The 22,940-nt window shown below is 43.5% G+C and overlaps 1 protein-coding gene across 4 annotated transcripts in view; it reads right to left on the bottom strand.

Annotated features, from left to right (window-relative positions):
- CCSER1 (coiled-coil serine rich protein 1) overlaps positions 1-22,940 on the bottom strand; it is a 726,914-nt gene that overhangs the window by 14,105 nt on the left and 689,869 nt on the right. Inside the window, exon 11 of one of the 4 annotated variants that reach the window (XM_082236377.1) lies at positions 12,558-12,574. The exons of the other annotated variants lie outside the window; for them this stretch is intronic. Coding sequence (XP_082092503.1) covers positions 12,573-12,574 — 2 coding nt within the window. The 3' untranslated portion in view covers positions 12,558-12,572. Of the gene's footprint in view, positions 1-12,557; positions 12,575-22,940 lie in introns of those variants that run through there. 4 annotated transcript variants of the gene reach the window in all.

The raw sequence follows: 22,940 nt of genomic DNA, 5'->3' as shown, positions 1-22,940 counted from the left end.
AGATGAATTGTTTAGTTATTTTCCCTCTAGTCAAGCCATTATGACCAACATATTGTAATTATTACTTCTAATCAATATTTCCTTATAACCTTTTCCAGGAAAGCTTGCAGCAAGGAGATGTCCCTGTTGCCTTATTCGGTGTAATGGTCAATTTTCCATGATACAAGCTGTGATGAAAAGCTTTCTCGATTACAGTTTTCATACACTCGTTCTCTCTGTATTAAAGTTGACCTCAAGAGGACCTGAGAGCCTGCTGACCTAATCACCTCCCAGGAAACATGGTGCCTCAGGGAGCTGTTACATGCCTCTTCTTTCCCAGGAAACCACAAAGCATTTCCCCTTCAAGCAGCAGAAAGAATTAAATGCACAGAAGTTGGTGGTGATTAAACCCACCACCTCTCGAGTTTCAGATAGTCTTTGTCTTCAGTAATTCTATCTCAAGACTTGGCAGGCAGCGTCCAACTTCAGAGCTCTGTCTTCCCATTAACTGGTCCAGATTTAAAAGTGACTTGCCAACTCCTGGCTCATCAGGACATGAATCCCAATGGGAAAAAGCGATGGGTGGATCAGTCTGTTTAAAGTTGACATGAAATGGAACCAGAACAACCCAACCGTCTTTCCCCCCTATAAAGCCATTCATGAAGCCAGTGTCCATAACCTAGTCCCATCCATTTTTGTAACACCAGTCATAAGTCAATCCCATCCCATTTCTGTACCGGTCTGTTATTGCTTGTTTATTGCTAGGTTTTTGCAGCATTCTGCCGATAAAAACGAGAATCAAAATGTCCCTCAAAACTTACAGGTTGTGAAGTCAGGGGGCATTTCAGTAATTCTGGACCAGGGGCAAAGTGTTTGCTTGACTTGCCACTGACAGGGTTTGTGTCACCGTGATGTTTGTGCTATTCTTGGACACACCAAAATAGCTAGGCTTTGGGTTCATATATTCTGGACTCTGCCCCTTTCCTGCCCAGTTGTCCGAAGCTTTTATTTCAAGAGCTGGCAACTGTACAACTGTACCTCGAGTTAAGAACTTAATTCGTTCTTAACCTGAAACTGTTCTTAACCTGAAGCACCACTTTAGCTGCGCGATTTCTGTTCTCATCCTGAAGCAAAGTTCTTAACCTGAGGTACTATTTCTGGGTTAGCGGAGTCTGTAACCTGAATCATCTGTAACCTGAGGTACCACTGTAAATGGAATCATACCGGGAACTGGGACACTTAGGATGGCCATTTATTTTATTCCTATTTATTAAGAAAGGGTTAATAAATTAAATAAGGTCATTTAATCATGAGACGCAGCAAAATTATCTGTAAAATGCAGCTAAAAGCTTCCAAACTGTTAAAAAAAGTGTACTTAAAATAATTATCAATGAAACACTGATAAAATTAGCAAAACAGTAAAAAACTAAACTATATGCAGGATGGACTTGCTGAAATAAAAACAGGTGTCTAAAACAAGATAGTGAAGGTGCCTGACTAACAGGAAGAGAGCTCTGAAGTGTAGGCACAGCAACACTAAAATATCAGCCCTTCAATAGTTATAAAATCAGAATATGACTGGTGATGACAGTGTTCAATATTACTTCTCAGTCATGGAACCAAGTAGGTGATAATGGACCAGAAGCTAATAAAACATTTTGAGCGACTGTTAGAGGGTACAGGAGCCATACCCAATCTGGTGTCCTTCAGATATTGTGGACTGACTACAGCTCCCATTAGCTCCATTCCAGTATGGGCAGTGGTAATGGATGATGGGAATTATAGTCAAAAACATGGTCGTGGATTATGGGAATTGTAGTCCAAGTAATATAATGAGCAGCACGTTGGGGGAGGCTGCGGTGTAGTGATAGTGTATGTAGATGTAAGCACAGTCCCAATTCCTCACCCCCTGCCACATGCACTCACAAGTATACCTGCAGGCATACAGGCTTATCTTCGCAAGGCTCTGGACTTTGTGAAGCACCTCACCTACACTCACAATTAGGAGTACAACTTTCCCAGCACTGAAGGGATTGGCAAAAGAGAAGTGGAGAAATACTAACAGTTTTGTCAGCTAACATAACAAAGAACAGGAAACCTGCATTTCTGTTCTCAGAGTGAATAGTGGTGTAGCATGCATTTTGCATAATAAAGTCTGTAGTCATTGCTTTTTACACTTTCAGGAGGACTGAAGGCTGAGGCATGTAATGATTCAGCCGGGGTTGGCAGTGGATGCCACTCTTTGTTCTGCAGGTTCGTCGCCTTCTAAACATAACATACTTCAGAGACTTTGTTTTGCCTTTGCTAATCTGTCAAAGACTTACAGTGTTCAGCCGATATGAAAATGTCTCATAATGGAGAGGAAGAGCTCTTGGGATATCAAAGTGCTGCAGGGAAGAGATGTCACAGAAATGCAGAAGGTAAATAAATTCCCCCTCTCTCCCCATCGTGAGTTCTAGTAAATATCTACAACCTGCTCTGTCAATACTAATGTTCAGAACATTTATCAAAAGATGTGATGTAACTGGGAATACATATTGAGAATATATATTGAAAGGGCAAGGGGACAAGGTTGAACTTGTTCCATATTGCAGGGAGGTTATGCAGGGAGGAAACTATTCTAATGAACAAAATAGCTGATTTGTACTTGGGCACAGCAATCTAAGCTACACCTCACTTCGGAAAATGGATCAGTTTTCTTTCTGAAGCAATAACAAAGTTTTCCCACACTCACGATGATGTTCTGATTATAGACGTTCAATGCCCTTGATCTCTAAGCCTTAAGGTACTATCTGCACCATACAGTTAAAGCAGTATCATACCACTGTAAACAGTCACGGCTTCCCCCAAAGACAGCTTCTTAACGGTGCTGAGAGTTCTTAGGAGACCCCTATTCCCCTTACAAAACTACAGTTCCTACAGTTCCCTGGGAAGAGACATTGACTGTTAAACCACTCTGGAAACTAAAGATCTGTAAGGGGGATGGTGATCTCTTAACAATTCTCCACACCCTTAACAAACTACAATTCCCAGGTATGATACTGCTTTAAATGCATAGTGCAGATGGGGCATTCGTCACTTTAACGATGGAATGTATTTCCTAGACAATGAGAGTGACTGTAGCGGGTGGAGTGGCCGCCTTCAATCTCTCAATTTTCCATATAAAACCTGTCTAGTGTTCCTACACCTCTTGAATGTCTGGCTCTTGTTACTTTTTCAATCTTTTCAGCACCAGCATTTCTTTGATAGAAGGTGCTTGACACTGACATTTTGCCAAAATTGAAATGTGATGTGAATTTAGGAGTTCTCCATCAGGTGAATCACTTGGGGAATTTTGCGGGAAGCCTAAAGAATTTGAATAAGGCCAGTAAAAATTTCTCTGGCCAGTTCTGTTGCACACACCTAATTTGATCCCATGTTTCCACCAAAGTGGAAGTCAAAGAGTATTAAAGGTATTTTGATTATTATTGTTTTTAGTTGAGAACTGCGCTGGGACATTTGTGAAGTGTAAAAGTTGGTGGATAATTAAGTTCTGATCCACACATTAGTCCAAGAGGTGCATATCAGGTCCATTTGCATTGGCATTTCAAAGACTGAATTCTTCAAGCATCCTTAATGCAGCAAATACATATTTTTAGCTGGCAAGCAACTCCAAAAAGGCATTGTGGATAGAGTTCTTAAGCAAGTTTCCATCTGCTTTTCATGAACTCATTTTGTGGACCTCATACACGGTTATTAGTATATTTTTAGTAGGACTAAATATATTGAGCAAATTGATCTGGTCCATTTGTAGCATACACCCAAGTGTCGAAGCTTGCACTTTAATTTCACTTTGAGCTTTGGTTGATGCTGTATAGTGTTTCCTGCAATAGCAAAGTCAGCCTTTAATGTACTGTTAACATGCTTAGAGCCAAAGGGTTTGGGAAAGATATTACAACTACAACAAATTCCTGTATTTATATTCATTAAGATTTAGTGTACTGCATGTACATAAAATCTTCCATGTTTATAGGGAACTCTCACATGTTGCCTACCTGCCTAACTGCTTTGCAGTGCTGCAGAAGCCATTGACTAATCTACTGTGATGTCCTGGAACATTCATAAACATTCTAATTTCTGGAAGTTGATTCTTCAGTCATAAAGTCTTCACTCAGGGGAATTAACATTAGAGCTGCGCACCAGTTCTGATCAAATCCCAGATCACAAACTGAATAGGGCTGATTTGGGTCAATCCAGGAGTTGCTGTGTATGGTTCAATGCAACCCAGGATTTCCCCAGTCCACTTGGATGGACCCAGGGCTGTCAAAAATAGGTGGTAGTCACACAACTATATGTTTAATTGGGGTTTGCAACTCTAAATAAACATCTGCTAAGTAATAAGGGGGAGTGAAAAGGAGATGCAGGCAGAAACTTTTACCTGTCCCTTCATAAGTAAGTGTTATAGCAGGGATGGGGAACCTGTGGTCTTGTTGGGCTATAGCTCCCTTCATTTCTGACTATGATGATGGAATCTAATAACAGCTGGAAGGCTACAGATTCCCTCTCTCTGTGTATAGCATGGGAGGTGTTCCATATGATGTTTACCAGAACATCGGAAGCAACAATGTGGAAGAAGTGAATTCTGGTTTAATGATGTACTTCTCAGCAACAAATGCCGGATGTGGAGCCCTAATGAGTGGCATCTCCAGGGGTTTGTGACAGAGTTTGCCAGCTCTTTGAAACATATATTGGAGGCCATGGTGTGCATAGAGACACATTTTAGGTCCTATTATTGTACCTTTCCCAGAATTGTTTGAGTCAGAAAATGGAGAAGAATCCATTGCTATGAGGACAGCAGTGCTTTAGGTTTAGAAAGGAGTTTGCAGCACTTGTTTGCAGCCTCTCCATTTTGTCTGTCCGTCCACATTTGCTTTTTCTAAAGCTAAACCACTTTTCGTAGCAGAACGTTCCTGAAATTGAAAATCAGTTAGTTGTGACTTAACTCTCCAGCAAAACCTAGCTTAATACATGGGCTGAAAACATGCTACCATTAATGTAATGAATACATTAAATGCATTTTAAACGGTCTACTGCAAGTTGTTGTTGTTGTGTTAAAGACCATTTGTCTAGTCTGTGTGCTTAAGAGCATACAGCTTTGACAGTGGCAATTGCATCAAGCTAGTTCAGAGCCATCATTTGTGTTGAGATGCTTCTGCTAAGCAAAACTGCTTTCACCTTCAAGGGCATAGTGGAATATTGCCATAGAGACCATCTATTTTTAGAAGTAACTACTGAAGAGCCCCCTTGTGCTTTGTACTTCCTATTTTGTATTTATCATGGATAAATATCACCTTAATTTTTGTGGACGTATACAGTTTGGGGCATAGGAGCTGTGCAAAGTGGGGTCATATCCTGTTCACTGCTTTACATTAATGAACTGGGAGATCCATCAGGTGACAGTTGTACCCAAACCTGAGGTTTCTGGCTCAGAGTCCACAACATCTTATGTTGAGACACAGAAATACTGCAACATCAACCAAGATCTAGGTGTCTTGGTCGACCACAAACTTGACATGAGCCAACAGTGTGACGCGGCAGCTAAAAAAGCCAATGCAATTCTGGGCCTCATCAATAGGAGTATAGCATCTAGATCAAGGGAAGTAATAGTGCCACTGTATTCTGCTCTGGTCAGACCTCACCTGGAGTACTGTGTCCAGTTCTGGGCACCACAGTTCAAGAAGGACACTGACAAACTGGAACGTGTCCAGAGGAGGGCAACCAAAATGGTCAAAGGCCTGGAAACGATGCCTTATGAGGAACGGCTAAGGGAGCTGGGCATGTTTAGCCTGGAGAAGAGGAGGTTAAGGGGTGATATGATAGCCATGTTCAAATATATAAAAGGATGTCACATAGAGGAGGGAGAAAGGTTGTTTTCTGCTGCTCCAGAGAAGCGGACACGGAGCAATGGATCCAAACTACAAGAAAGAAGATTCCACCTAAACATTAGGATGAACTTCCTGACAGTAAGAGCTGTTCGACAGTGGAATTTGCTGCCAAGGAGTGTGGTGGAGTCTCCTTCTTTGGAGGTCTTTAAGCAGAGGCTAGACAACCATAAGTCAGGAGTGCTCTGATGGTGTTTCCTGCTTGGCAGGGGGTTGGACTCGATGGCCCTTGTGGTCTCTTCCAACTCTATGATTCTATGATTCTATATTATTTGGTTTTAGAGATGATATGACTATATTGCTCAAATCTCGGCAGCAACCAAGTACTAAATGCAGAGACACACTCTACAGCAGTGGTGTCCAAACTTTTTTCAAAGAGGGCCAGATTTAATGAAGTGAAGGGCCGTGTGGGCCGACCAAAGTTGCTCACCTTTTAAGTTATAGAGCTTTTTTTAGGGTTGAAGTTTTCCAGCTTTTTTTAGGGTTGAAGTTGTTGAGGGTTTTTTTAGGATTTTACCCCAGGAAATGAACTGCCACAGAGGCCAGATTAAACTGACCAGTGGGCCAGATTAGGCCCCCGAAACAGACTCTGGACATGGTTGTAAGCTGTCCTGATAAATGGTTGGGGCACTGGATCTTTGCCAAACCAGCAACTTCCAATTTCCAAGTGGAACAGTCGGATTTGAACAGTTCTGGTTCACCTTCTCCAAGCTTGGCCTGATGATGCTCAAAGAGATCTTGTTTTTTGTCAAAGCTCTATGACATTTTGTCAATGCTCTATGCATGTTTAGCCTGCAGAAGAGGAGGTTAAGGGGTGATATGATAGCCATGTTCAAATATATAAAAGGATGTCACATAGAGGAGGGAGAAAGGTTGTTTTCTGCTGCTCCAGAGAAGCGGACACGGAGCAATGGATCCAAACTACAAGAAAGAAGATTCCACCTAAACATTCGGAAGAACTTCCTGACAGTAAGAGCTGTTCGACAGTGGAATTTGCTGCCAAGGAGTGTGGTGGAGTCTCCTTCTTTGGAGGTCTTTAAGCAGAGGCTTGACAGCCATATGTCAGGAGTGCTCTGATGGTGTTTCCTGCTTGGCAGGGGGTTGGACTCGATGGCCCTTGTGGTCTCTTCCAACTCTATGATTCTATGATTCTATGATTCTATGATTCTATGACAGGGGTCAGCAATTTTTTTCAGCAGGGGGCCAGTCCACTATCCCTCAGACCTTGTGGGGAGGAGGCGGACTATATTTTGGAAAGGGAAAAAATGAACAAATTCCTATGCCCCACAAATAACCCTGAGATGCATTTTAAATAAAAAGACACATTCTACTCATGTAAAAACACACTGATTCCTGGACCGTCTGCGGGCCGGATTTAGAAGGCAATTGGGCCAGATCTGGCCCCCAGGCCTTAGTTTGCCTACCCATGCTCTATGATTGGCCAGGAAGATCAGTCAGGCCTCAAAGTACTAAATGGGTGCCTATCCCTCTGACCTGGCACATTGTAAGCTGGTGTTCTGGGGAGCTAAGGGGTGGCAAGACACAGCTGGCACAGATAGCCCTCAGTGAAGCTGTTTCCTAGTGTTCATAGCCAAAACCTTCACCTGGACCCACTGGCAATTCCTGAAAGACAACTCCTCCAATTTACCCTTTGTCCATGTGTAATCGAAGTCACATGGCTCACTCCTTGTATGAATGAACTGGATCAGGCATCAGAGCTCATTCTCTGAATAGCCCCACATCCTCATTTATGGAAAGCACACCCATGAGAAGGTCACCAGGCACTTTCATTGCTGAGTTTTGGGCACTAGGATTAAGGCTGGGTTTTTTTATTTTTCAGGGCATTTTCATGAATAATTTGTTGAAGTATTGGACTCTGAAACATGTTGTTTAATCATTAGTTATAATAATAATAATAATAATAATTTATTATTTATACCCCGCCCATCTGGCTGGGCCTCCCCAGCCACTCTGGGCGGCTTCCATAAAAACCAAAAATACAATAAAATATCACACGTTAAAAACTTCCCTGAACAGGGCTGCCTTAAGATGTCTCCTGAATGTCAGGTAGTTGTTTATCGCCTTGACATCTGCTGGAAGGGTGTTCCACAGGGCGGGCGCCACTACCGAGAAGGCCCTCTGCCTGGTTCCCTGTAGCTTTGCTTCTCGCAGTGAGGGAACCGCCAGAAGGCCCTCGGCGCTGGACCTCAGCGTCCGGGCAGACTGATGGGGGTGGAGACGCTCCTTCAGGTATACTGGACCGAGGCCGTTTAGGGCTTTAAAGGTCAGCACCAACACTTTGAATTGTGCTCGGAAACGTACTGGGAGCCAATGCAGGTCTTTCAAGACCGGAGTTATATGGTCTCGGCGGCCGCTCCCAGTCACCAGTCTAGCTGCCGCATTCTGGATTAGTTGTAGTTTCCGAGTCACCTTCAAAGGTAGCCCCACGTAGAGTGCATTGCAGTAGTCCAAGCGGGAGATAACCAGAGCATGCACCACTCTGGCGAGACAGTCCGCAGGCAGATAGGGTCTCAGCCTACGTACCAGATGGAGCTGGTAAACAGCTGCCCTGGACACAGATTTGACCTGTGCCTCCATGGACAGCTGTGAGTCCAAAATGACTCCCAGGCTGCGCACCTGGTCCTTCAGGGGCACAGTTACCCCATTCAGGACCAGGGAATCCTCCACACCTGCCCGCCTCCTGTCCCCCAAAAACAGTACTTCTGTCTTGTCAGGATTCAACCTCAATCTGTTAGCCGCCATCCATCCTCCAACCGCCTCCAGACACTCACACAGGACCTTCACCGCCTTCACTGGTTCTGATTTAAAAGAGAGGTAGAGCTGGGTATCATCCGCATACTGATGAACACCCAGCCCAAACCTCCTGATGATCTCTCCCAGCGGCCGCATGTAGATGTTGAAAAGCATGGGGGAGAGGACAGAACCCTGAGGCACCCCACAAGTGAGAGCCCAGGGGTCTGAACACTCATCCCCCACCACCACTTTCTGAACACGGCCTAGGAGGAAGGAGCGGAACCACTGTATAACAGTGCCCCCAGCTCCCAGCCCCCCAAGACGGTCCAGAAGGATGCTATGGTCGATGGTATCGAACGCCGCTGAGAGATCCAGCAGAACTAGGAAACAGCTCTCACCTTTGTCCCTAGCCCGCCGGAGATCATCAACCAGTGCGACCAAGGCAGTTTCAGTCCCATGATGAGGCCTGAATCCCGACTGGAAGGGATCCAAATGGTCCGCTTCTTCCAGGCGTGCCTGGAGTTGTTCGGCAACCGCTCGCTCAATCACCTTGCCCAAGAATGGAAGATTTGAGACTGGGCGATAATTGGCCATCGTGGCCGCATCTAAAGATGGTTTTTTAAGAAGCGGTTTAATAACCGCCTCTTTCAGCGGGTCTGGGAAGGCTCCCTCACGGAGGGAAGCATTCACCACCCCACGAAGCCCATCGCCCAGTCCTTCCCGGCTAGCTTTTATAAGCCAGGATGGGCAAGGATCCAGGAGACAGGTGGTTGGTTTCACTCGTCCAAGCAGCCTGTCCACATCCTCGGAGGTAACAGATTGGAATTGATCCCACTCAACTTGACTAGACAGAACTCTTGCACTCTCCCGCCCCGGCCCTGCTCCCACGGTGGAGTCTACTTCTTCCCGAATCTGAGCGATTTTATCTGCAAAGAACTTTGCGAAATCATTGCAGGAGAACATGTGGCCCGTACTGGGCCCCGATGTTGCAGGTGGTTCCGCTAAATTGTGAACCACCTGAAAAAGTCTCCTGCTGCTGTTTTCTGCAGATGCAATAGAGGCGGTGAAGAAATTCTTCTTCGCCGTCGCTATCGCCACTTGGTAGGCTCGACGTTGAGCTCTAACCTGTGTCCGGTCAGATTCGGAATGAGTTATCCGCCACCGGCGCTCTAGCCGTCTCAACGATTGTTTCATTGCCCTCAGATCCGTGGAAAACCACGGGGCTGTCCGGGCTCCATGCAATCGGAGAGGGCGCTTCGGAGCCAAACAGTCAATAGCCCTGGTTAACTCCACATTCCAGCGGGCCACCAGGGAATCAGCTGAAAGGCCATCAACATGGGATAAAGCATCCCCTACCACTCTCTGGAAACCATTTGGATCCATTAAGTGGCGGGGGCGGACCATCCGAATTGGTCCCACCTCCCTGCAGAGGGGATGGGTCGCAGAGAAGTCCAGTTGCACCAGGAAGTGATCTGACCATGGCACTTCTTTCGTTTCGCTTTTACTTAGTGTCAGATCACCAACATCCATAGAGGTAAACACCAGGTCCAAGGCATGTCCACGGCTATGGGTTGGGCCAGACTTATTCAGGGACAGCCCCATGGAGGCCATGCTTTCCACGAAGTCCCGAGCGGCCCCTTGTAAGGTCGTGTCGGCATGGATGTTAAAATCCCCCAGGACGACCAAGCTAGGTGTCTCCAGGAGAACATCCGCCAGTTATATGCAGTTTTGCTTGTTGTTTCTATATATTATTTAAGAGGTGTATTTATTTGAAATTTATGGCTGCTCACATTTTTGTTTTAGCATTTTCTGTTGTTTTTAACAACCTGCTCCTGTAGTTCTAGATTTATTTTATTGTTGCATTTTATTTTTATTTTGCTTGTGTTATTCTTCATTGCTTTTATAATATTTAAGTTTAAAAGAAGGGTGCACATTCCCTAAACAAGTATAGTTATGCACACATATGGTGCAGTAGATGTCAGAAATTTGGACAGCGCTGAAAATACCAGACGGCTTTTGTGAATGTTCAAAAACTCATAGAGATGCATTCCCGAATGATGACACCTATCTTAGTATTGTTGCTGGCATTCCACAGCATACGCCTGGAATGTGAGGAATACATATCTATATTAAGACATTCCTCAAAGTTATTGGGGATTGGCAGCACTTACATGTGAATGTCTACATTCATCAACTTGTGTACGTTCTCTGCAATACACACACACACTGCTGAAACTAGCAGCTTTTTTGATCAGACTCGTTAGATGCCAGTCCCAAGACATTTCCTTCCTTCCTTCCTTCCTTCCTTCCTTCCTTCCTTCCTTCAGGCAACACTTGGAGTCCTTTCAGCTTGTTTATTTGGGCTTCAGTCCATGTTGCTGTTGTTATTTATTGGATGTACAGTGGTACCTCAGGTTACATACGCTTCAGGTTAAAGACTCCGCTAACCCAGAAATAGTGCTTCAGGTTAAGAACTTTGCTTCAGGGTGAGAACAGAAATCGGGCTCCAGCAGCGCGACAGCAGCAGGAGGCCCCATTAGCTATAGTAGTGCTTCAGGTTAAGAACAGTTTCAGGTTAAGTACGGACCTCCGGAATGAATTAAGTACTTAACCTGAGGTACCACTGTATTAGTCTCTCTCTCTCTCTCTCTCTCTCTCTCTCTCTCTCTCTCTCTCGTTTTACGAAAAGTAAACTTAAAGCAACTTAAAGACCAATGCAAAGCTAAAACAAAATAAAAGCTAAAAACATTGATATGCACATTGATTTTGCTGTAGCAAAAGCATATCCCACCCACTGAAAGAGGCTTATCCTACTTACTCCCAAGTCATCCAACTGACTTCAACAGGAGGACACTTGGGTGAATCAAGTTCTCACCTTGTGTTCAGTGTTCATTAGAACATTCTACCTGAAACTGATTTCTTAACTTAGAAGGCTGCGCATGCACGAGGAGACTGCTTTTGTTCCTAATTTATGGTCCATTCAGCTTGCATAATTGTTATGTGTTGTTTCATAGTGGCTGGCGAAGCTCTCCGCAATCTACACAATAAAATGTAATGATCTACTCTTTCCACTGCCTGTTTCTCCACCAAGCCAAGAGTACCAAGGGAACCAATAATAAATGATCCACACAAACTGAAATGTTAGGGAAGAGCTCAGAAAAGTTATTTTCACATTTTGCTCACCAAATAGAGCTATGACTTGTGTTAAATGCCAGCTGTGAAGTATGATTGGTCTGAATACCAAGAGAGCATAAGAGATTCATGCACTAATGAATCAAATCCTCTCATTATAATATAATGTGTTCCCCCCTTCTTTTTAACATGCTTCTCTTCAGCATTTTCCTCTTTTAATCATCTATAGCTCTTCCCTGCTCACATCTCACTCTCAGTCGAGACAAATATCTTCAAAGAATAGGCAATTTTTATAGCCATTAGCAACACCCAGAGTACAACTGCTGTAGCTGTTATTTTTCTATTATTGTAAAAGGGATTTAGATTAGTTACACCTTGAAATGTGTGCCCTCACTTACGTTCCAGGAAACAAGATTTGCAACTTATTTTTCTACTGATATCAAACCTTATTCTTGGTCAGTTGATGTATGTATTATATCCTCTGTTTTCGGATGCTGAGATCCTCCTTGACTTTGACTGAAATTGGGCTATATTTATACAGATGATTTTGTGTTTTTTTTAAAAAGAGATAAGATTATGGTTAATACTAGTGTTCTTGCAGTGTAGAATCATATAGTGATTCTTTCCCCCTAAATAGGCCTGAATGAAAAGAAAGCCATACACATAGGATTAAGGCTGCAATCCCATACACACTTACCCCCTGAACTCAGTGACACTCACATCTTTGGGATGGAGATGGAATTCAATTCAGTTTGTATTTAAAGATGAGCACAGCTAATTCATACTCTCTGAAACAATAACTGAACCATAGCACCAGCATCCTTAAAAATTAACATTTCTCCAAACTTGCAGTGCAGTTTTCCACAAAAATCCACGTATTAGGGCAAGGTGTACATATAAATGCACATGTTAGTGAAAATAACATGCAAATTCATCATATTAGGGGAAATTGCTTGCAAAAATGTGTATATTTGTCAAAATTGCATACAAATATGTGATTATTAGGATAGATTCACACTAGAATGCTGTTGAGTTTTCAAGAGGATTTTTTTCTAATGGCAATTGGTGCAAAAATGTGAAGAACTGAGTTTAAGACTGCAGAAACAAAAAACTGGGAGAACCAAAATGGACAGGTTCTTCCATCCCTAGATCAGAGTAGACGTTCATATGACTGCAGTGTAAATCATTTGCCGGCTCAGTTCAGAAAGCATCAAGCCTCACTTAGCAGGAGATATCAGCTCAATTTAATCAACTTTTTAACAGATGTCATTAATAACTTTTGCCTTTACAAATCATGCCACTTGCCTTGTGAACAGCTTCAGCATTTGGGATACTGAGCTTAACTGAGCTGTCCAGAAGACTTTAAGCCTTAGCATCTCGCCATGATGCTAATTTGTAAGTCGCCATCCACATGAGTCTAAATGTGATTTACATAATAACAACTAAAAATAAGCTTCTGAAACAGTCACAAAAAGGACAACTAGAGATAGGTTTGAAAACAATAAGCACCTAAGGCAGAGAGACCTTTTAACCCAGCTGGGAAAGCTTGTTGAATCAGAAATATTTCTGGAAAGTACAAACAGAGAGCACATGTCATATCTCAACAGGGATCCTGTTCCACAGAACAGGGGCAGCTACACTGAAAGACTCTTACACTGGTAAAATCATAGAATGATTTGTTGGCAGGGATAGTACTTTCAGCAGTAACTTGTGCTCACCATTGAGGCAGGAATATTGGGGCACTTCTTTGTTGGTGTCACTGAGCAGTACTGATCAGAGGGACACCTACACCCATACAAACGTCCCATGTTGGGCAAAAGATTCCTTAATTGCAGGGGGTTGGAATATGACAACAACAACAACAACAACAACAACAACAACAACACAACAACAACAATTTATTTGTACCCCGCCCATCTGGCTGGGTCTCCCCAGCCAGTCTGGGCGGTTGCCAACAAAGATTAAAAACACATTAAAATGCCACACATTAAAAACTTCCCTGATGTCTTCTAAATGTCAGGTAGTTGTTTATCTCTTTGACATCTGATGGGTGGGCGTTCCACAGGTGCCACTACCGAGAAGGCCCTCTGCCTGGTTCCCTGTAGCTTGGCTTCTTGCAGTGAGGGCAGGTCCTTGTGGTTCCTTCCAACTCTTATGATTCTATGAACCCCCCCCCCCCACTCAGAGCTGCTGGTCGGGGGGTTGGATTTCTCTGTCTGACCTCCTTTGGATTAAATAATCAAGTTTATTCAAACTATTTCCAAACTGAACTTAGTTTGCCCATCCATCAAAATGGCAATGTTGTGCTGGCATATATACAGGTGGGTGAGACAATGTCAGTGCAAGGATAGGAGACTTTGTGATAAATGTGTTGTTGTTGTTTTTCAAAAAAAAGTCTTCCTTCCTCCTTCCCCAAGCTTGGCAAGTGCTAATCAGGCATTGGGAAGGAGGTAGGAGAGCTCTAGGACCCTGTCAAAGCCCTCAAGCCACTCCCCAAAGCCCGTCTTAAGATGGCACTGCAAGGTCTGAAGGCAGGGTGTCAAATGACCTCATACAGGGTTGTATATGACCAAGTTCCACTCCTGTCAGTGGGGAGGCAGATGAGCAGGGCCAGAGGGCTCCAAGGATTGGCTATGGGCCCCTATTTGGGTGTAAAAAAGGTAAGGTAAAGAACCCCTGGACTGTTAAGTCCAGTCAAAGGTGACTATGGGGTTCTGGCGCTCATCTCGCTTTCAGGCCAAGGGAGCCGGCGTTTGTCCACAGACAGCTTTCTGGGTCATGTGGCCAGCATGACTAAACCACTTCTGGCGCAATGGAACACCGTGACAGAAACCAGAGAGCACAGAAACGCTGTTTACCTTCCCGCCACAGCAGTACCTATTTATCTACTTGCACTGGTATGCTTTTGAACTGCTAGGTTGGCAGGAGCTGGGACAGAGCAACAGGAGCTCAGCCTGTCGCGGGGATTCGAACTACCAACCTTCTGATCAGCAAGCCCAAGAGGCTCAGTGGTTTAGACCACAGCGCCACCTACATGTGGGTGTGGGGATCGGCAGGTGCCCCACAATATTGATCCCCTGACACTCACTGTTAGTGTGTCAGTTGTTCATACTAAACAAGGAATAAGTTTAGTCACAATATTTAATCATGAAATATAACAGAAACAATGGATAAATGAGCCCATAAATAAGAGAATGACAGCAAGGAGAGTCCATGTGGTGTAGTGGTTAGGGTGCTGGATTAGGACGTAGCAGGCCTGGGTTCAAATCCTCACTCACCCATGTAGCTCACTGAGTGACCTTGGGACAGTCAGGATCTCGTAGCCTAACCTATATCACAAAGTTGTTTTGATGATTAAAGGACAGGATAGAAGCATAATAATAAATAACATTAAAATATGGGAGTTGGGAGGGGGAAGGTTTTGTAAACTATCATTGATCAGCTTTAAAAACCACAATCCATATATTCCAAAGGAAGTATATTCATCTGATGAATATACCTGCTGTAACAACAACCAGAAGGCAAATGATATCAAAGTCTACAGATAAATGTGCTGATTGACTGCTTCAAAACTAAGGAGTTGGGGGAATGACAAATTCTATCATCTACCCAAAATATATCTATAAAAGCCTCTTTTGCTGTTTACTTAAAACACACAAATGCTCACTCACACACATCCTTCTGCTTAAGGGGAGAATAGGAAAGCAATACTCAGTCAGCGCTGACAGCAGAGACTCTAACAAATGGCAGTGGTCTTTCTTGTCAACACAGATCTCGCTTGCAACAGGGAGATAAAGTTCTGCTCAGAAACCTGAAGCACCAGCTGCAAAAGAGATATAAGCTGCCTGGCTGTGTCTTGACAGAGGGCGGAGGGAGGAAATTGAATCCGCTGTACTTTGTGACAAACAAGCGCGCCACCATTAACTAATGACATGGCAGATAAAATAAATGGAGGTGCTAACTGTAATGTGTTTGGGATCTGAAAATAAGCTGTTAGGATTAGGGAGGGGAGGTGTCAGGACTTGACTCTGCAATAGGTCTTGAGTGAGTTTCCTGAAGGATGTTGTGGACGCAGGTCACATCCACCCCATTCGTTTAAAGCACTCCTACGCCCCTTTAACAGTCATGGAGAATCCAGGGGACTGTAGTGTGTTAAGGAGGCTGGGAACTGTAGCTCTGTGATACTGGCACCTTTAGCAAACTACAATTTTCAGGACTCTTTGGGGGAAGTAATGACTGTTAAAGTGGTATAAGAGTGCTTTAAATGGATGGTGTGGTTGTGGAAAATGTCGATCATTTTCCCTACCTGGGCAGTTATCTTTCGACAAGGGCCAACACTGATGCCGAAATCTAGCATTGCCTGAGCTCTGCGAGTGCAGCTTTCTCCCGATTGAAGTGCAATGTTTGAGGACCGGGACATTCGCAGGGAAACCAAAATGCTTGTTTACAAAGCTATTGTACTGCCAACCTTACTGTATGCTTGTGAAACTTGGACCCACTTATAAACGCCATCTCCAACTCCTCAAAAGATTCCATCAACGGTGTCCCCCAAAAATTCTACACATCACTTGGGAAGACAGGCAAACTAACGCCAGTGTACTGGAAGAAGCAAAGATCACCAGTGTTGAAGTGATGATTCTTCAACATCAACTTTGATGGACTGGTCATGTTGTGCGGATGCCCAATTATCGGCTTCCAAAGAAACTTTTCTATTCTGAACTTAAAAATGGAAAGAGTAATGCTGGTGGTCAACAAAAGAGGTTTAAAGACTGTCTCAAGTCAAATCTAAAAAAATTAGTATAAACACCGACAACTGGGAAACACTGACCTGAGAGCTTCAACTGGAGAGCAGCCTTTCCCAAAGGTGTCATGGACTTTGAAGACACTTGAACTCTGGACGAAAGGGAGAAACTTGCTAAGAGGAAGGCAGGTTTGGCAAACCCTCACCATGATCATGCGGGATGCGGGTGGCGCTGTGGGTTAAACCACAGAGCCTAGGACTTGCTGATTGAAAGGTCAGCAGTTCGAATCCCCGCGGCGGGGTGAGCTCCCATCATTTGGTCCCAGCTCCTGCCCACCTAGCAGTTCAAAAGCACCCCTAAGTGCAAGTAAATAAATAGGGACTGCTTTCTAGCAGGAAGGTAAACTGCGTTTCCGTGTGCGGTGCTGGTGCTGGCTCGCCAGATGCAGTTTCGTCACACTGGCCACGTGACCCGGAAGTGTCTTCAGACAGCACCAGCTCCCGGTCTCTTGAGTGAGATGAGCGCGCAACCCTAGAGTCGGTCACGACTGGCCCTGACGGGCAGGGGTACCTTTACCTTTACACCATGATCAACTCCTGCCCAGAAACCTATGTCCCCACTGTGGAAGGACATGTGGATCCAGAAGTGGCCTCCACAGTCACTTATGGACTACTGTTAAAACTGGGTTTATGGAAGACAATCTTACTCGGCTACGAGTGATCACTGAAGAAGAAGAAGAAGAAGAAGAAGAAGAAGAAGAAGAAGAAGAAGAAGAAGAAGAAGAAGAGAGTGCTTTAAATGGATGGTGTGGTTGTGAGCATAGAAAGCCAACTCGTACCAGTTCAGAATGAATGTCCATTTAGCTCAATATTGTCTGCTCCGTCCAGCAGCAGCTCTCTAGGGTCAGGCATAAAGGATGAGTTCCCATGACTTGATGGTTTGAGCTGGAGAGTCTAAGAATCAAATCTGGGATCTACTGCATGGGACGTTCTGCAGTGAGATGTTGCTCATCAATCTTGGGAAGAGGACCAAGAAGAAAGGCACCCAGAGTATGGGATGCTGTCATCAAGCTAGTCCTGTTGCCACTAGCCACCAGCCTCTCCTCCAGAGACAGGAGAACAAGAAGAAGGTCCTCTGAACAGAGACAAGGCAATGTGAGCTGTTTTGGCTCAGGCCTCTGGAAGATTTCTACCACCGCTGAGGTTTTAGGATTTAACCCGCTGCACCAAGGCAGAGCATGCGACCCCTAAAGCATCCCTGCATAAGAAAAGACCACTCTCAGACAGCACGGCCCCTGACTGAACTGCTGTTGAATCTTGAATATAAGAAGCCCTTAAGACGCCAAATGACATAAAAGAAGCAGTTGCTTTTGGCTATGCAGATCAACACATTAAGTTTTAATTGGTTTAATTTAGTGAACTGCTAAAATTACTGTAAACATGCCTTGTGCTTTCTTGTCTTCTATCAAGATGTCAATTCCTTCATTACAAGCGAATGTAATATTCACTTGACAGATACAGTGATTTGCATAGTATTAAATAAGAGCTGGTTCGAACCATAAGGTTCCCTGTTCTCTTTCTAAAATATCTGCTTTCTCTCTTCTTTCTTTTTGTCCCAGAATGCCAGTCAGACTTTCTCCTGCACTCCTCCTCCCTCCACCATCACTGCCATAGATCAGTAGAAGATTCATCATACTCTTGAGTTCTATGAAGAAAGGAGGATGCTCTTTGTGAGCTAATATATTTTACTGGTTGAGCACTGAAGATGGTACAGGCAGGCCATTAAAGTTACCCGGGGGCTTCTTAAGGGGAGATAATAGCCAGCTACTCTTATCTCAGGCTGACAGAAACATGGCACACCAAGGAATGGCACAATTCATACAAGTCTGTTTGTGCAAAGGCAGGGGGATTGCATGAACACACAAAAGATGATGGGGGGGGGAGAAAGCTAAACTAAAGAAGACTGATTCTCAAGTTTTTCCTTTCTGTACAACTGCAAATATTCCTTCCAGGATTCTCTGTAAGTCCTGGAGTGGACTTCACTATACTTAGCCCAGAGCATTCTGGAATCCTGGTCTAGATCAAGGAATGGACCTGCAATAGACACTGAACTTGGGGCATTTGTTGTAGGAATAGTTGCTCCAGTTCTGCAAAATATGAATGATCTGTAATGCCTGCTTTCTCTGGAAGAAAGCAATGGCTGATCTGGCAAGGCTGTTGTGAGAAGATTGTGTGTGTGTTGCTAATCATTATATAAATGCTCTGACATGTGGCCAAACATAGGAGCCAACTCCTAGGGGCTGAGGTCCCTTCGGCCTCCACAATAAAACTATTTGCTGCCTCCCAAAGCGCAGAGGAAAGATAAGTGTGGATAAGTCCAAAACTAAGACACCATGTCTAAATGTTTCTATCTAGATTCCCATTTATCCTTGCATTCTCCTCTTTAGGGAAAATTCTTTAGCTTTCCCTCCTGCTTTAATATTGTGCTACTGATATTTTAAACTGATTGCATTTTTTTCATTTTATGATACACCTGACAGTTAGTTGCCCTGAGGGTCCCATTAAGATGGAAAGTGCAGGATAAAAACGTGTTTTGTTTTGTTTTTATAAATAAGATAGGTAGATAGAAAGGTACTTACTTTCATGCTCACTTCAGCCCCTGATTAGTTCCTGGATACTATCTGCCATCAGCATCTCAATACCACCAAGGGAACGTTATTTCATTATAAACGGTTGGGAAGCTCAGTCCATATTGAAATGAATGGGGATTCTGCAAGAGCAGCTATTTGCAAACTGGAGCCTGGTTATTTTAGAGAATTGATATAAACTATGGGCATCGATTTCCTTATTTATTTTCTTTCTTTTCCTCCAGCACTGATAAGCTTCTATTATTTCACCACTTTGGCAGTTTTAGTAGTTTGAAAAAAAAGTTCATTTTAAAATTTGGGTATGCTTGCCCATTGTATTTATTCTTTTGCTACTTTATGTTTATCCCTGCAGATTTTTATGTTAGACTATATATGTGCTAACATAAAAATGAGAAGACGAAAACATAAAACTGCCCCAAGAATTAACTGTAATGGGTTCAGGAGAATTCCTGAAGGAAGAGGACGAGTGGGTTTTTCCCACATTTCTTTTCTAAATAATAATTTTAAACTTTAAAACACAATTAACTGTGCAATAAGGGATATTTAGAGTACTGGATGGTTCAAGGAGAGGCGTGCTAATACACAGTGTGTATAGTGATTACAACAACATTAAAAAGAAACACACAGCATAAACCTGGTTCAATATTTAGGTCACATCTGCACTTAGAACAGTATCATTCCACTTTAAATAGCCACGGGTTCCCTCAAAGCATACCGGGAACTGTAATTTCTTTCAAAAGTTCTGAGAGTTGTTCAAAGACTGCTAGTTCCTCCCACAGAGCTACAATTCCCAGAGTTCCCAGTTGTTAAACCAGTTGCAAACCAATTACAATCAGAACTAGAGTGGTTCCTAAAAGTATGTATCATAGGCCAGGGGACATCTTCAGCATGTGATGAAAGTTCAATGAGTATGGTGCCACACACACCTCTGCGGGGAAGGAATTCAACAGCCAACAGCACCCCAAGCTTCTAAAGATGGAGGAACGACCAAAAGCTGCCCAGTGGTGATCTTAACACCTGGAATGGTCTACATGCAAGGAGTCAGTCTTTCAGACATTTGGGGCCTACGTCGTTTAAGGGCTTTAAATGCTACCTTGAGCAACTTCAGTTGCCCCAGAAACAAACTAGTAACAATCAAATGAGTTGCATTACATGCAGAGAGCGTTTTTTACGTTAGAGAAATTAGAATATATTCTACCTTCGCTACCATCTGAAGTGGTACCAGAACCAACAGAGTATAGTGTGTAAGTTAAACCAAGGAGGCCTGAGTTCAAATCCTCCCTGAGCCACATAGCTTGTAAGGTGACCTTGAACCAATCACATTCCATTGTGAGGATTAAATGGGGGAAACAGAACCTTGCAAACAATCCTGAGTTACTTAGAGGCTAAATAACTCTGTGATTCATAATACATGAATCCTATCTCTCATCCTGAGTAAATATTAGGCACCTCGGGGTGGGGGGCAGGGATAGAATCGCAATGGCAAATGCTTTTAGGGCACAGATAGCACACGGATATGTAGAAAACATACAGCACCTAGTGGACAGTTTTTACCACTGTGCTCCCAAGCCATTTCACCAAACAAATTCTCCTTCACTTCAAATTGTGCCTGTGAGTGGTTGGAGTGAGGGAAACACTTGTAAATTATCTACACAGCAATATTCTCTCTCTTTCTCTCTTATATGTACCTGCTCTAAGTGTGGCAAACGAGGTCAACTGGATTGCCTTCTGGAAATGAACCTCAAGATCCTCCATCTCCAATTCAAGCTAGAAATTAGTAGTTTTTTCAAGACAGAGAAACGTGGCATTTTCTGCTCCAGGAGAAATCATCCTCACTTTCCATACTCAACGAGGTCAGATCATCTACTGCGACACAGTAACCTTTCAAATAACATATGCACTAGCTTGCTTGACTGGACCGCCCACCTTTCTCAAGTACAGAAAAAAGACCAGAGAAAAGGTCAGTGTGTCATAAACGTATCGTGGAAAGTGCAAGAGTTGTGACAACTAAATAAGAAACACCACCTTTATAAGAATACAGGTTCATACTGCACAATACTCAGACTCAGGACATTTGATAACATGGAACAGGTTTGTGGGCTTGAGTTTTATGTAGATAGGCAGGGTATAATAAAAATAATGCCGTACAACAAGGTAGGACTTAATCCACACATTATTATGCAAATAAAATGGATTCATGGGTACAGAGGTGCAAAAGTGCCATGGACCAGTAAATGATGGTTTGTCCTCTCAAGTTTGAACCAGGAATCAGATCTTCAGGGTTAAGGAACATAGGAATGTGCCCTATACTCAGTGAGACCATTGGTCCCTCTAGTTCATTGTGGCAGCAGCTCTCCAGAGTTCCAGATGGCTATTTCCTGTCCCGACTTCGAGATGTGAGGGATTGACCCTGGGACATTCTGCAATGCACTGAGCCCCGGCCCTTCCACTATTCCCTATGACAGTTGCTACCAGGTATCTTCCTTGCTCCTTCTACTATTAGGAGAACATTCTGACGTCAAGGCCAGAAAATGCAGCTTTAATCTTTCTGTTTACTACAGTAGTGACTGTTAATCTACTTCTGCTGGCGACTGCTCAGGTATCTCCTACCCTGCTGTTGAGGGGATCTGTGGCCCAGTCAAAATGCAGTTCCTGGTACACAATTTTGGTCTTTAGGCCAGTTGTTGTGCAGGTAGATGTCCAAATACTTGCCTCACCCTGCCATTGGCATTCAGGCTGAAGACTAAAGAGTGTGACAGGAAGCGAGGATGGTTGGGCGTTCAACTAAAAAATGTAGTACATAAGAGAACGGGTGTGCTTCCTTAACTGCATTAGCCTGATGAGTTGGAAAAGGGTCCAGATGCACTTTGACAGATGTACATATAAATTACTCATAGCCATATCAGCGCAGAATGCTTTCCAAAACAGAATTTGAACTTTGGTTGCTTGACGGATAGGGGGAAAGGTATCATTATGGGACAATAAAACCATAATCAGTTTCTACTACTAGAAGTACACATATACTTAAAGTCTGCTCATATTCTATGAGTCTCCTATGGAAGTTTATGGGAAGAACAGGTATTTCATGTTGTAAAATATAACGCAAATGCAGGTTTCAATGTGTACCTAGGAGGAATATGCTATATGTGGAACATGTAGTTAAAAACACCTGTAAATGGTGAATGAGAAGTCTAGCAGTGAGCTAGTGGTATGTCAAGCCAACCTCTATGGGCATCTGCCATCCTCTTGTTTATCAGTTGACAACTTGTTAAGATAATTAGCTAACACTAATCACCCACCTGTGGAACACAGAAGCTGAACCTGGGTTATCCCATTTGAACAATTTTGTTTCATGTATCATTAGAAAGAGCACACAAGCTGTCGGGTAGCATACTTCAGTGCAGAAGAGGTACAAGCAAACACCTCTTTCAATAATGAAACCAAGTAAACACAATTTACGACCCCATAGAAACAGCCAATGCATTCCTGACTCATTTTATCGCATTATCTATGTACCTGACTAAAATCTTCATCTTTACAATGATCTGGCCCATCTTACAACCTCTGCAGAAGGATTAGTTTGTCAAAGTTAATGAACATGGGGAAATATGAAATAGAGGTGCTTGTCTCCTCTGAAGAAACAAATAGGTCATTAAGCCATTAAATATGGGAACACCACCTGGAGAGGGTGGATTAATGGTGGAGTTTTACAGCTTACCCTCTGATCACGTTCCACGGCGTTTCTGACAGTGTAAAAGAAAACAC

Source organism: Podarcis vaucheri, assembly GCF_965113315.1.
Source record: "Podarcis vaucheri genome assembly, chromosome: 9".
In the NCBI taxonomy this organism is placed as follows: domain Eukaryota; kingdom Metazoa; phylum Chordata; class Lepidosauria; order Squamata; family Lacertidae; genus Podarcis; species Podarcis vaucheri.
Note: the sequence above shows the minus strand (reverse complement) of the source record. Positions and strands in the feature narration are given on the sequence as shown.